The 13,070-nt window shown below is 44.2% G+C and overlaps 1 protein-coding gene across 1 annotated transcript in view; it reads left to right on the top strand.

Annotated features, from left to right (window-relative positions):
- Nucleotides 1-13,070, top strand: part of Stat4 (signal transducer and activator of transcription 4) — an 89,062-nt gene that overhangs the window by 58,958 nt on the left and 17,034 nt on the right. Inside the window, exons 7-14 of the mRNA XM_038315323.2 lie at nt 1,060-1,145; nt 2,763-2,914; nt 4,659-4,817; nt 5,461-5,553; nt 8,506-8,565; nt 8,835-8,852; nt 8,955-9,048; nt 10,113-10,157. Of these exons, the coding sequence (XP_038171251.1) occupies nt 1,060-1,145; nt 2,763-2,914; nt 4,659-4,817; nt 5,461-5,553; nt 8,506-8,565; nt 8,835-8,852; nt 8,955-9,048; nt 10,113-10,157 (707 nt within the window). The remainder of the gene's footprint in view (nt 1-1,059; nt 1,146-2,762; nt 2,915-4,658; nt 4,818-5,460; nt 5,554-8,505; nt 8,566-8,834; nt 8,853-8,954; nt 9,049-10,112; nt 10,158-13,070) is intronic.

Here is a 13,070-nt window from a genome sequence, read left to right as displayed (position 1 = left end):
AGGTCATTCTCAGCCACACAGGAGTAGAAGGCCAGCCTGGGTTGTGTGATAGCCCGCCATAAACAGACAGACACCAAAAAAAAAAAACAAAAATGGTTTCAAATGACCATTTTTAACGACTTAAATCAACAAGTATTTTCTCCTCATGGATACGAGTGGAAAGAAAGATAACAAGAGAAACAAATTGTAGAGAAAACTGGAAAGTACTGGCCAATGTAGTTTCAGTGGGTAAAGCGATATACACACAACATTTTACTGTGAGTTTTTATTGAAGAAATGGAGAATTTGTGAGCTGTTAAAACCAGAAATAACATCCTGAAGATTAGCGATATTTGTAGAGAAGTTTGGAACAGTGGTTTTGTTGGCTTTTTTTTTTTTTTTTAAGATAAGCATCCCCAGCCCTCCGCACTTACTGTGTACCAATGTTCAAACTAAGAAGTATGGTACTGATTTATGCCATACCTTCCCATTCAAGGGGCTAAATGATTTTTCATTTGGGTTCATTTTTCTGTACTTTTCCCTGACCAGTTCTGCTGTGAGACTAGTCCATTTTGTAAAATGGAAAAGTAGACATTTTAGCTTTACTAGTTCTTGTAAGTTCATTAAGACTGACTCTCCCAGGCAGAGCGTGAATGGACTGGGGAGAGGTGGGTAGAGGCCATAGAAGGAGTCTCACGACTTAATCACGAGCATAAGAATCCCCTTTCTTTATATCTAACCGGCATTTTTTCCTTAGTTTAGGCAGAACCAGTAAAACAAGCCCTTTACGAAACCTTCCTTTGTCTACCACCAAAAACCGAGTACCAGGTGAAGAGCATCCTCCTTCTGGCGTGTAGATAGGTTTAGTAAGGGCCCTGTGCACACTTGGCTGGAATCCTTCCTGGCGGGATGAGAACATTCCCAGATGGCATTCCATGCTCGGCACCAGGAGTCCATGTTGTGTCTGACAGCCTAGGTCCCTGGTCCTGCCCAGGGCTGGTGTGGAGGTGGACCGAGATGGACTTGGCTTTGGGGACTAAAAGGCTTGGTATTCTGAATCTGGTCTCCTTTCGTTTGCAGACCATGGTGAGAAGAATAGCATTCTAATGAACCAGGAAGTTCTGACACTGCAAGAAATGCTTAACAGCCTGGACTTCAAGAGAAAGGTGGGTGGAGAGTTTTAACCGGCCAGTTTGCCTGACTCCCCCGCCCCCCCCCCCCCGCCCGAACCTCATCCTACTGAAAATAATCAAGGCCTCAGATTGTATCAGTTCCATTTACACGGAATGAAAGCAAGGTGGTGCTTCCAGAAACTGTCCTCCCTGACTGAGTATACTTGTGTAGCCATCCCGCCCCCCTCCCCGCCCCCCTGGCCTGTGGAATGCTGCGGGAGGTATCATTAACTTAAGGCAGAAGGTGTACCAAGTTTTATTGTTTACTGTTTAGCATGATGAAGTGGGCTACACTACACATTTATAATTAAAAATTGCTCGATGACTTCAAACCTTATTGGAAAAAAATTACTATGTTCTATATTTTTATTCCGAGGATGAGATTGTTAAATATTGTCCTATTTATAAAATCTTCCAAACTCAAGTGTCATTTGTTGGCAACCGAGCATAAATATTTTTTGACTCAATGAAATATTTTCAAGAGATTAAATGTTCTTATTTCAGTTTTCTCCCTGTCTTTAAAAGGCAATGCAGTTGGGATTTAACCAATAACTGTTAAATCAGTAGTTCATTTTCTAAGCAATCACTTTTCGGTGAATGAACTTACATGACTCCATATAAGTTTATTTAACCTTAGATTGATTATAAATATAACTAGGAATATTTATATATATTTACATATTGCAAGCGTGCAAGGAATTAATCCAAATGTAAGGCTTTTTATGGAAAATCCGTTTACATTTTACATGTACCATCTTATTTTGTTTGAAAAACAGAATTTGAGAAGGGACTCTGAAAATAACTTAGTTCATCCACCCAGTTACATATATGAGAAACCTAAGTTATAGCAAGGCAAATGCTTTGTTCAAGCTCACAACGTTGTTGAAAACCCAAAGAGAAACTCTGTCTCCTGATTCCGGTGCCTATGAAAGTTACTTCGCGATGTCTCCGTAAGCACAAGTAGAGTCTGAAGAAAAAGTAACACGGAAAGACCCAAGTTTTAATCAGCGTATTTGCAAATAGATGGATAATCACATTCATTTAAAAAACAAACAAACAAACAAACAAATAAACAAACGTAGAAAGAGGCACTGGAGCAATGGCTCCGGTGCTCAGAGCACTGACGGCTCTTTAGAGGAAGCAGGATCCATTCCCAGAACCCATACTGTTGTCTGTTGTTGTTCATCGCCAATTGAAACTCCACTCCTAGAGGATCCGATACCTCTTCCGGTTTCGGTAGGCACTGCACACACGCACCGTCTGGACATACATGCAGACACAGCACCTGTACACACATAAACAAGTAGAACAAGCAACTGTTCAAACGCATGTGTAGGACAGCAAGGTTCAGTGTTGGCGCAGACGTTCCCATTGGACACAGGGAAACTGAAACATGGGAATGTCTACTGTGGCCACAATTCTTGTGACACTACCCAGATGTAAAGACTTTAACGTTTGAAAAGGCAATGCTAGACCAAGTAGGAGCTGGGTCTCGATCAAATTCTTGGCTAAGTTTCATCAAGCCTTCATCTCTCAGGTCAGCATGCTTTGTCAGCAAAAGCGTAACCAGGGTGTTGTTGTGTGCATCTCTTTCCCCACCTCTGGCTTTAGGAAGCCCTCAGTAAGATGACACAGATCGTGAACGAGTCGGACCTGCTGATGAACAACCTGCTGATCGAGGAGCTGCAGGACTGGAAGAGGCGGCAGCAGATCGCCTGCATCGGCGGCCCGCTCCACAATGGGCTGGACCAGCTTCAGAACTGGTAAAGCCATTGACTTCAGTTCTAGTGAAAACCACAGGAAGTGCAGGCTTCGGGGTGCTCTGTGAGCAAGCGAGCGAGTGCAGGGGTTACACCAAGCACAGAGGCAAAGGAAGCTTCTCCCATGCACAAGAATTCCTCAGTATTCAGACACTGAAAGCTTAAAAGACTCAAATGAGTTTTTTTGAAACCAACAATGCATTGTCTGCATGGATGTAAGAAAAATAAGCTTCAAAAATCTTTTAAAAAATAACTTTAAATGTATGTCTTATGATATGAGTTAAACATTTAGTTTTATGCTTTCAAACACATTCACTTTGTTAGGATGTTGGTCAGGGCTGCAAACTTTCAGTTGGAAAGAATTGGGAACTCTAACACGCATCATGATGACTGTAGTTAGTAGTTAGTAATAGCTTATAAACTTGAAAATTACTAAGTCGATCTTCTGTTCTTACAAGGAGGTGGTTGTGAGAGACAATACTCATGTTTTAGTTTTGATTTGGCCATCCTTCGGTAGACAAATATCGCAAAACACCATGTGTAAAACCACAAATATACACAAGGTCTGCTGGCCAGTTATAAAGAAAGTTCAGCTAGGCAGAGCGACACACACCTCCATCTCAGGGGAGCCGCAAATGCAGCACAAGACCCTGTATAAAAGTATAACACCATTGCAAGTGACATAATCTCCAGCAGTCAACAGCAAGGCGTCTCCACTTAAAACACAGACCCGCCATTAAATGTAGATACTACCTTTTTAGATTACAAGATAAAAATGTTGATAAAGTTTTCTGACTCACAAACAGAAAATAAGACTGTCTAAGATAGCAATAGAAGAACACACAGAGAAACCAAATTGTTCAGTTAAAATTTCGAAATGGCTTTCTAAGGGATAATTCCAGAAAATGGAAGTTTGTCATGCCCCTGCTTGCTCGGGCTTACTTCTCAAAAGAAGTAAAGACGTGCATGCATCATTTTAAAATATACTGATTTTCCTCAATTCTCTAAACCCAGAGAAATCTGCAAAAACAAGGCAAGCAACAAAGGGAACAATGAAGACCCCAGCCATGGCACCCACAGTGAAACCCGGCGGGGACCACAGCTCCTCGCCTGGTCCCTTCTGTCTAATGCTTGAGAGATGAGTTCTATAGGGACAGCTGGGACTACTCTGTTCCTCACGCTGGGCCCCCCTCTTTTTCCTAGTCTGTTCCAGTCTTTCTTGGCCTTCTCTGGCTAGGACCTAGCTCCTCCCCTCCATCTCTAAGGAAAGATCCACTTGAATCTCAGAAGCAAGCATTCCCAAACACCATGTAACTTCTGCCGGAATGGTTCAGTCACGACTGTCCACTAAAACCCAGGTGCAGTGGGGGAGGGAGGTGGATTTCCACACCACAGTCTCTACGTCTTCTACCCTACACTTTAAATTGGTTTGTCTCCAAATTCTTCACACGCACACTTAACAGGATCTAAAGGCCAATTAAAAGGGATTTGGCTCCAGATGTTGACAATATTTCATAAAGGATGTCTGTAAATTAAAAGCCCAAATTAGAAAATATCTAACATGATACATATTCAAGAAGAGAAGGTTGAGGAAAAGACAATAAAGACTTGTCATAAATCATGATTGGAATTAAGTGATTTCTTTAATTCAACCACTTAATCATTTATTATTTATGAGATATGATCAGTTGCTAAACTACCTCAGTCACTAAGCGGGGACAAACGCCTGTCATTTGCTGTTCAATAGCTTTACCCTGTTGGCAGAAAGTCTTTTCCAACTCAGACGACAACTGGAGAAATTAGAGGAGCAATCGACCAAGATGACCTACGAAGGCGACCCCATCCCCACCCAGAGAGCACACCTGCTGGAGAGAGCCACCTTCCTCATCTACAACCTTTTCAAGAAGTAAGTGAATCGCTTGCAGGCTAGCTCGCTGTGACTGTAACACTCGCCGGGTGCGGGGCGGAGTGGGGCAGGGTGGTAGGGACCCCAGGAAGCAGTCAGAGAGCCCTGAGAGCCCCGGGACCGCATTTCCACTCCTGGCTCCTTAATCGGCAGCGTGTCTCCCGGCAGCTAACTCAAGTTTTCCTCACGCTACTCAACGGCATCACCCACCTCCTGCTCAGTTTTCACATTTGAGACAAGACTGAAGGGTTTCTTCCTGCCAGCACATCCAAGAAACGAGGGTGGGGAGCACTTTGTGGAAGTTCACTGGAGAAAAATATCTTCATTTTTAGCACCAGAACTCCCAACATTCAGTCCAAAACGGCATGAAATGAAGCTTCTCTTTTGTCATAGGGGATGAGCATGGATGTTTATTGAGTCCGTAAAGGGTAATTAAGATTTGCTGTTGTTAGTTAGGGATGACCTTCAGACCTTTTCCCTGTTATTTTACACTAATGACTTGAGAAGCTTCTGGGGAGACCGGAGGTGGGATGGGGGCGTCAGCATCTTCCAGGTGTAAGAAGTCCAGGCTTTGTGGGGGAGATCGCATCCAGTTTCTCTGTGGTTTAAATTTTCAACATTTTCAAACGGTCTTTCCATGTAGCTCGTTTGTGGTCGAGCGACAGCCGTGCATGCCGACACACCCTCAGAGGCCGATGGTCCTTAAAACCCTCATACAGTTCACTGTCAAACTGAGGTAGGCGGAACCCAGTCCGTTCTTTTATATCTCTGGCAAGACAGCCACCGCTAACGAAGGCACCTTCCGTTCAGCCCTTCCTGGTCGAGCACCTGCTGAGAGCCCAGGCTGGACTCTGGCAATCCCCGCAGGGGAGTTCTGACGAGTGTTTGCTTGTCAAGAACGAGACACGAGGGATATTAGCATGAACGTATGCGTTCATCATATCAGGTACTCTGGGATTAAATGCTGAAAAAGGTTAACGTGAGGAAAGACGAGAAAGACAGACAGAAGGGGAGAAGTGTAGGAGACGGAGCACACAGAGATCATGGCTGACTCTGTTTAGCCACAGAGTAGAGCTGAGAGAAACGGAATAGCAAAGCAGATGGGGTCAGACGGCGGGAGACGCGATGTCCAGGAAACGGGTGCCGCACGCTTCCCTGTGATTACCCAGTAAATGTTCTTCCCACAAAACTTTGAGCACCGCGGTCCTCGGTATATCCTTGCCGAGCACCTAACTTAGGGACACGCGGGCTTGGATGATTTTCACGGAGCTTTCGTTGTATATTTGGTACGTTTTTATGAGCAACCCAAACCTAGGTTTTCCCGAGTAAACGTAAGACAAGGTGTTCCGGTCTTACTTTCAAAGACATTTGTTGAGCCTTCCACTCCAGGCCTGGAGCTGCAGAATTCCTAATCAGAAGGAATGCTGAGTAAATTAAAATGACTCCATTGATCCCACGGTGGAGAGCAACTGAGGGGTCTATGGCAGGACCGTTGATCACATAGGGGCGCTGGAACCCAGTTTTTAAAAGGAAGGCACTTTTCAGTTTGCCTTTCAAACCCCCCAATTAACCCTCCTAGTCAATTTCTTTCTGCGTATTTTGCCAGATTTCTTTTTAAAATCTCATTCTTAAGAGTTGTTCCTTCCTCGTCTCCCTACCCCAATGGAAGCCGGAAGACGGTGACGAGGGAATCGGGATGGAGATATGGTGGACATCCTACTTTTAAATCCATGTAAATGACGAGGCAGTTGGAAACGCGGGAAGAGAAAATTAGGAGACGATAAGGGCTGTCCGAAAAACGTTCTGAGTGGAAAAGCCCCTGAGCAGGCAGCACTTAGCCTTTGTTTGAAATGATGCCTGAGCGTAGCCTACCATCCTGGAGTGGGTATCCCGTCCTCCACCTCAGACTGCTGGGTCCTCATCTTCTTCCCTGAACTTTGTATGGACTCTCTTGCTAGATTGTACAAATCTTCCCTCTAAAGTGTCTCTCTGCCGTAGTATTGTGCGGTCCTGTTTCAAGGAGACGGTGATACACGGGAGACTCTAGAGCAGTGGTTCTCAACCTTCCTAATGCTGCAACCCTTTAATCCAGTTCCTCGTGCTGGGGTGACCCCAGCCATAAACTTACTTTTGTTGGTACTTCATAACTGTAACTTTGCTGCTGTTATGAATCATACTGTAAATATCTGATACGTGATTCCAAATGGGTCGCGACCCACACTCTAGGAACCACTGCTCTGGGGTCAGCCATACGCACTTTACAGTGGATCAAACCCTTTCTGGAGCAGATAAGGAGGAAGATAGAAAGGAAAAATCTATGTCCATGTTGGTGAGAGCACACACCAGAGCACACACGCCCTTCACCCTCTACTCCTGACTTTGCCCTTAATGTACTCCACCCTGGAGCCAATCGTGGCCGCCCGTTTCAGGACCCTTTGCTTCACTGCACGCGCATCTTTGCTTGGGCTCTTGATGAGCTCTGGTTTTGTGTCTCTCCTTCTAATGCATTTCCTCCATTTTCTATAAATCCCGCCCACTTGCCTGGATTCTTATGAAGCTTGAATTGTGCCTTTGTTTGAAGTTAGATCCTGTTTTAGTTACAAGCATGTTTGCTGCTATGAAAATATATGACTATTTTTGAAATTACAAGTATAACTTAATTGGGATTTTTCTGTATTCATTTTAGAAGTTTGGTCTCCCTCAATGTTTTCCTCATCAAAATTCTCGAAAATATTTGGTTTTGCTAGGTTCGCGAAACACTTGTTTTCATGGTATGCTGAGAAGATGGAACTGTGTTAACAGACTTGCAAAGAATCTTTCTTAAATATATACAGTTCAGATTTCAGCCTACATATACAGCTGTTTTTCTGAACAGACCAATGTATCTAGTGCCTGTCAACTGAGAAAATGTGCAAACAGCAATGTTTGTAGGTAGAGATGTTGACTGGTGCCCGTAGAATCACAGAATGAGGAGCTGGAGAGATGGCTCAGAGGGTAAGAGCACTGACTGCTCTTCCAAAGGTCCCGAGTTCAATTCCCAGCAACCACATGGTGGCTCACAACCATCTGTAATGAGACCTGGTGTCTTCCTTGCCAGCAGTACATTGTATGCTTAATAAATAAATAAATCTAAAAAAAAAAAAAGAATCACAGAATGAACTCAAGAAGATTTTACACTTTAAAGCACATCAACCTATAGGTGGAGATAATGTTTTATTTATGTGTCTATGCTAGAAATATGCTTAGTTATTTAAATGTAGAAAAAGCTTGTACGCTGGGCGGTGGTGGTGCACATCTGTAATCCCAGCACTCTGGAAGATGATGAGGCAGGTCGATCTCTGTAAGTTCAAAGTCAGAAAAGGTTCTGACAAAGTCCTGGTCTCTGAGAGCTAGTTCCAGGACAGCTAGGGCTACACAGAGGAACCCTGTCTCTAAAAACCAAAGAAAGAAAGAAAGAAAAAAAGAAGAAAGAAAGAGAAAGAAAGAAAGGAAAGAAAGAAGAAAGGAAGGAAGGAAGAAAAAGAAAAAAGAAAGAGAGAGAAGAAAGAAAGAAGAAAGGAAGGAAGGAAGGAAGGAAGGAAGGAAAAGAAAAGAGAGAGAGAGAGAGAGAGACAGGGAGAGAAAGAAAGAAAAACATTTACCACTTCTAAATTTCTGTCTTTGATCCTATTTTCCCATTTCTTCACAGACTACTAATAAAATTGCCAGAGCTCAACTACCAGGTGAAGGTGAAAGCATCTATTGACAAGTAAGATTTCTAATTCCGTTTCAAAACTCCATTTCAAATATGGCAATGACAGATTTTTTTTTAATTCTTACATAATCATTTTGAACCTGTATATCTATTTCTCTAACTTTTCTTACCACTTCAAATACTCGATTTCAAGTTCAAGCATTACTTAACTATGAAGACATAGATGACGCTCTCTGTAGTGTGACTTAAAGTGGTAGGAGTCTAGAAATACCTTCCCGGGTCTAATAGCCAGCTCACTTGAAAGGCTCTTCTTGCTTTTACAGGAATGTCTCAACTCTGAGGTAAGATATTTACTTGGCAGATATTTTTTTTTTTTAAAAAAAAATCATCCAAGTATTTGTTGACCCAAAACCTTTTTTAAAGGCAAAAACTTTTCTCTCTAGCAATAGAAGATTTGTGCTTTGCGGGACTCAAGTCAAAGCCATGTCCATTGAGGAAGCCTCCAATGGGAGTCTCTCAGTAGAATTTAGACATTTGGTAAGTAACAAATAAGATGGCGCAGGCGTTGCCCACCACCCAGCCACACACGCACGGCCCAAAGCTTTGCTAATAGGTTATGTAATTCAGAGTATTTTATTGGGTTCCTTCCATGAGCATTTCTTACTGTACCATAGTTTCTTCTGTAATCGCTTTATTTTACATAGTTCCTTACTTCATGTATCCACTGTCAACAGTAAGAAGTTTCTTAGCTACTTTCTTACTTTCTTCTCAATACGGTACGTAAGCTGCCAGCATTGAAAAGTCCAGACAGCAAAAAGGACACGGAGCAGGAACACATGAACAGTGAGTTCGGAAGAATTGCAATTCAGAGCTGCCGCCATTCAAGGTGGCTGGCCAAGGCTGACCATGACAACTGCAGAGATCTGCGTTAAAGGCAGAGCCGTTCTGGTTTCATCTTTTAAGTCCCCTAGGAGGTGACACCCAGTAACGTGTGGCAGAAAGCACTTTCATTTCAGGACAACTTGGGCTGCTCTTGGGGTGTCCCAACACACCCTTATACCATCTGCCTTGGCATTGTCTAGAAAGCTCTGGCTCCCCTGCTCCATTCTGCTGCTTCTCCTGTTCACCACTTCCTCTTGACCTAGAGTTCTCTCTCTCTCTCTCTCTCTCTCTCTCTCTCTCTCTCTCTCTCTCTCCCTCTCTCTGACAGTTCTTAGATTTCCAATGGCCCTATTGCCCTTCTTGCCACAGGCTGTTTGTCTGGTTTATCAACACTTAGCCAACACCTGCCTGTATATGGGATGCCACCGCCCCAGCCCGAAGGGTCCGCTTTCCGAAACACAAAACCGGTTAGCAGAAAGACACCTGCACAGACAAACGTATGATGAGGTGGGGTTTCGTTTGGGTTTCTGTACTAGCTCCTGTTGGAACTAGGCAGAGACGTGAGGTTTCAGTGAGCGAGAGAGCGAGAGAGCGAGAGTCATTGTTCTCTCTCTCACAGAACTACTGCTGTGAACGGGCTGGCTGTAGAGGGCGTGGCCAGCTTGATACCCAGCTGATAACCATCCTCCACCTAAACTCCGCCATTTTCTTTCACACAGCAACCGAAGGAAATGAAGTCCAGTGCTGGAAGTAAAGGAAATGAGGTAGGAAATATGAACTCTTGGGGAATTTTTCTGGGAAACAGTCCTATAACCACATTTCCCCAACACTCTTAAACTGCTTAATTTTATATCTTTCCCTTATGTTTCCCTGATTATAAACATAAAGCTTGATCATTACAGATAATATGGGGATTTGGGGGAGGCTAAAATTAAAATAACACATCATACCACCCTGCAGAGAAAACATTAACCTTCTGGGTACACCAGTCTAATCCTCTATGCCTCAAAAGTACGTCAGCTGGGCAGTGGTGGCACACGCCATTAATCCCAGCACTTGGGAGGCGAAGGCCTCTGAGTTCAAGACCAGCCTGGTCTACAGAGTGAGTTCCAGGACAGCCAGAGCTACACAGAGAAACCCTGTCTCAAAAACAAACAAACTATGGCACAGGCATTATTTCATAATCTTTTGATTGACATAGCCACACATGGTGAACAGTTTTCTGTTTAGAGGACATGATTTAAATTGTTTCATTGTATAATATTTTATAACGGTGTCACGATTTCTTTAATTAGCCTTCCATCACGGTACACTATCTTAAAAGCCTTTGTTCTCCCCCAGAAGTGAAGCAAGTGTCAAAAATCATGCCCCATCTCATGAAAATCATAGCTGAAAAGTAGTTCTTCCATTGCTTAGCATCAATTCCTTTGGTTTGTAAAGTTCACATTTCACCAAATGAACTGGACAAACATTCCAGCCAATAGATTAACCGAGTCCTGGCCATGAGGGCCATCTTCCAGTTGGCCTGGAAAATTCTGCATTATATTTTTTATCTTCATGTTTGAATGTGGAAAAGCTAAGTCCGAGTCCACATTTCTAACAGTGACTGACAACTGTCACCTTTGGAATAATACGACGGAGAAATATTGTACTCTTTATTTCCTGAGAGGAGATGACACCTGACACCCTCTGCCCAGAGATGCTGCTGGGGTCAGATGCTGCTGGGGTGATCCCGAGCCCTCGGTGCAGCTGCCCAGCAATTAAGAGTCTGACTGTCCAGTTTGCACGGATCCACTCACTGGGCTGTTCAATCACAGCTGTTAGGACAAAGACGTCTGAATCCTCCGGAAGAGCTGTAGAAACCAGCATCGCGTGGCGGTCTATCTTGCGCCCCAGGCCTCATATACTCTCATATCCCTCTATGAGCTTTTCATCCTGTCTGTTGTGCCTTAGAAATGGCCACAGACCATGGCCCCTCAAGGACAGACACTGCTTACGACAGAGCCACAAGCAGGCCTTTCCTCCCGGTGACCCGCAGGACCAGAGCCTTTGAGTGTGAGGGCTCGAGCAAAACAAATAAGTTAGGGGGAATCCTCCCCCACGAAGGATTTCCTAAGTTCCCTGAACTGCTGTTACCCAGCTCGGTGGAATTTTGAACAGAGTTGTGATATTTCATTCGGCGTGGCAGCCCTGAATGTTGTCATTTGCGAATCTGAGCAAACCAAGCACAATTATTTTTTACTTTTCTTAAACAAAACAGATCCAATGGGAATACCTCTAAATCGCTCAAACTCCTGCGGAACATTGTCATCTTTATCGACGTGAAATCAAAAATCTGTACTGGAATTTCCTTAGAGACATCCTCCTCTATAGAAGACGCAAGCACTGTCTTATTAGTAGTGTCTATTTATATTGTGGTGAATTTATGTCCTCTGGTTTTCCAGTTGACTACAGAATCACAGAGAGCCATACAATGACTTTGTTTCTTTTTTTCCAAGTTTGCTAAATCAGGGCCGTTGTTTGAGATAGTCCTTGAGCTCCCCCTATTGACGGCCTCTTGGTATGACACCGAGGTACATTTAGAACAAGTCACAGGCTCCAATGCTGTTTTGTGTGTTCAAGAAACAGTTGATGGCTAGGAAATACGTGGAGAAAGATGATCCAGCCCGGGGGGTTGGGGAGCATCATTAAGTAGAAATGACCAAAGGAAATGCGAGGGAAAGTCGAATAGCAGGCAGGAGGTGGTGTTCCTAGAGCCACAGGGCCAGCAATCGCAGTGGCACGTTTTAGGAAGACAGGAAGCAAGAATCCCATGACCTCATTCTCGAGCTTCAAAGGTTGCCATTGCCTATCCAGGAGCACCTGCAGCAAGTGTGCATACCCTGCTGAGAATTCATTTCACAGCTCCCGGCGAAGACTGTGAGCTGGGTATTCGGGCTAACGCTGTTAGGTGGGTAGCACATGCCTTCCAGTTAGGGGAGCTAACGTTTGCACAGGCCGTTAATGCCAGGGATCAACATTAAACCCTGGCAGTCTGTGCTACTCATCCTTCTTGGATGCATCTTTCTGGGATCTTACAGACTCTGGGAGGGTGAAGGACCTCCTCCTTCTACCCCCCTTCACACATCACCCGGCTAGCTAGTTCAGAAACAGGAGCTATCAGCAGAGGCTCCTTGCCAAGACTGGAAGGAAATTAGCAGAGCACTTCATTAGGAAATGTCCATACCTTTTATCTTTTGGGCTCCCCTTTGCCTCTCTGCCGTGCCTCTGGGGAATTTGAAAACAGCCTTGGTTCGGGATCCACTTGTCACGGGAGAGATAGCTTGAGCAAGCCATGTTCTTCCTCTCTATTTCCTTATCTCCAGATACGGTTAATGTTATCCTACACTCCTTTTGACAGGACCCAGTTGGGAGGATGTGTGAGTTAGTTATGGGTGGCAACGGGCCACAGTCGGCCATGGTTCTTACAGATCAGGACTCCGTGCTGCCTGCTCTATGGAGAGCCGGGGTTCCGTGTATGGGGAACTCGCATGCAGTGACTTGAAACAACTGTAGATCCTTGTTCTTCTCTGCCCACCCCCGTGTCACATCCTTAGCTGATGCCCTCTTTCATGGGATGCAGGGCACACCCCCATTGCTCTGCAAGCAGTAACCCTAAGTAAATAAATAAAATGATT

The sequence above is a fragment of the Arvicola amphibius genome, chromosome 18 (assembly GCF_903992535.2).
Source record: "Arvicola amphibius chromosome 18, mArvAmp1.2, whole genome shotgun sequence".
Taxonomy (NCBI): domain Eukaryota; kingdom Metazoa; phylum Chordata; class Mammalia; order Rodentia; family Cricetidae; genus Arvicola; species Arvicola amphibius.
The sequence above is the reverse complement of the archived record's forward strand: the minus strand, read 5'-3'. Positions and strand labels throughout refer to the sequence as shown.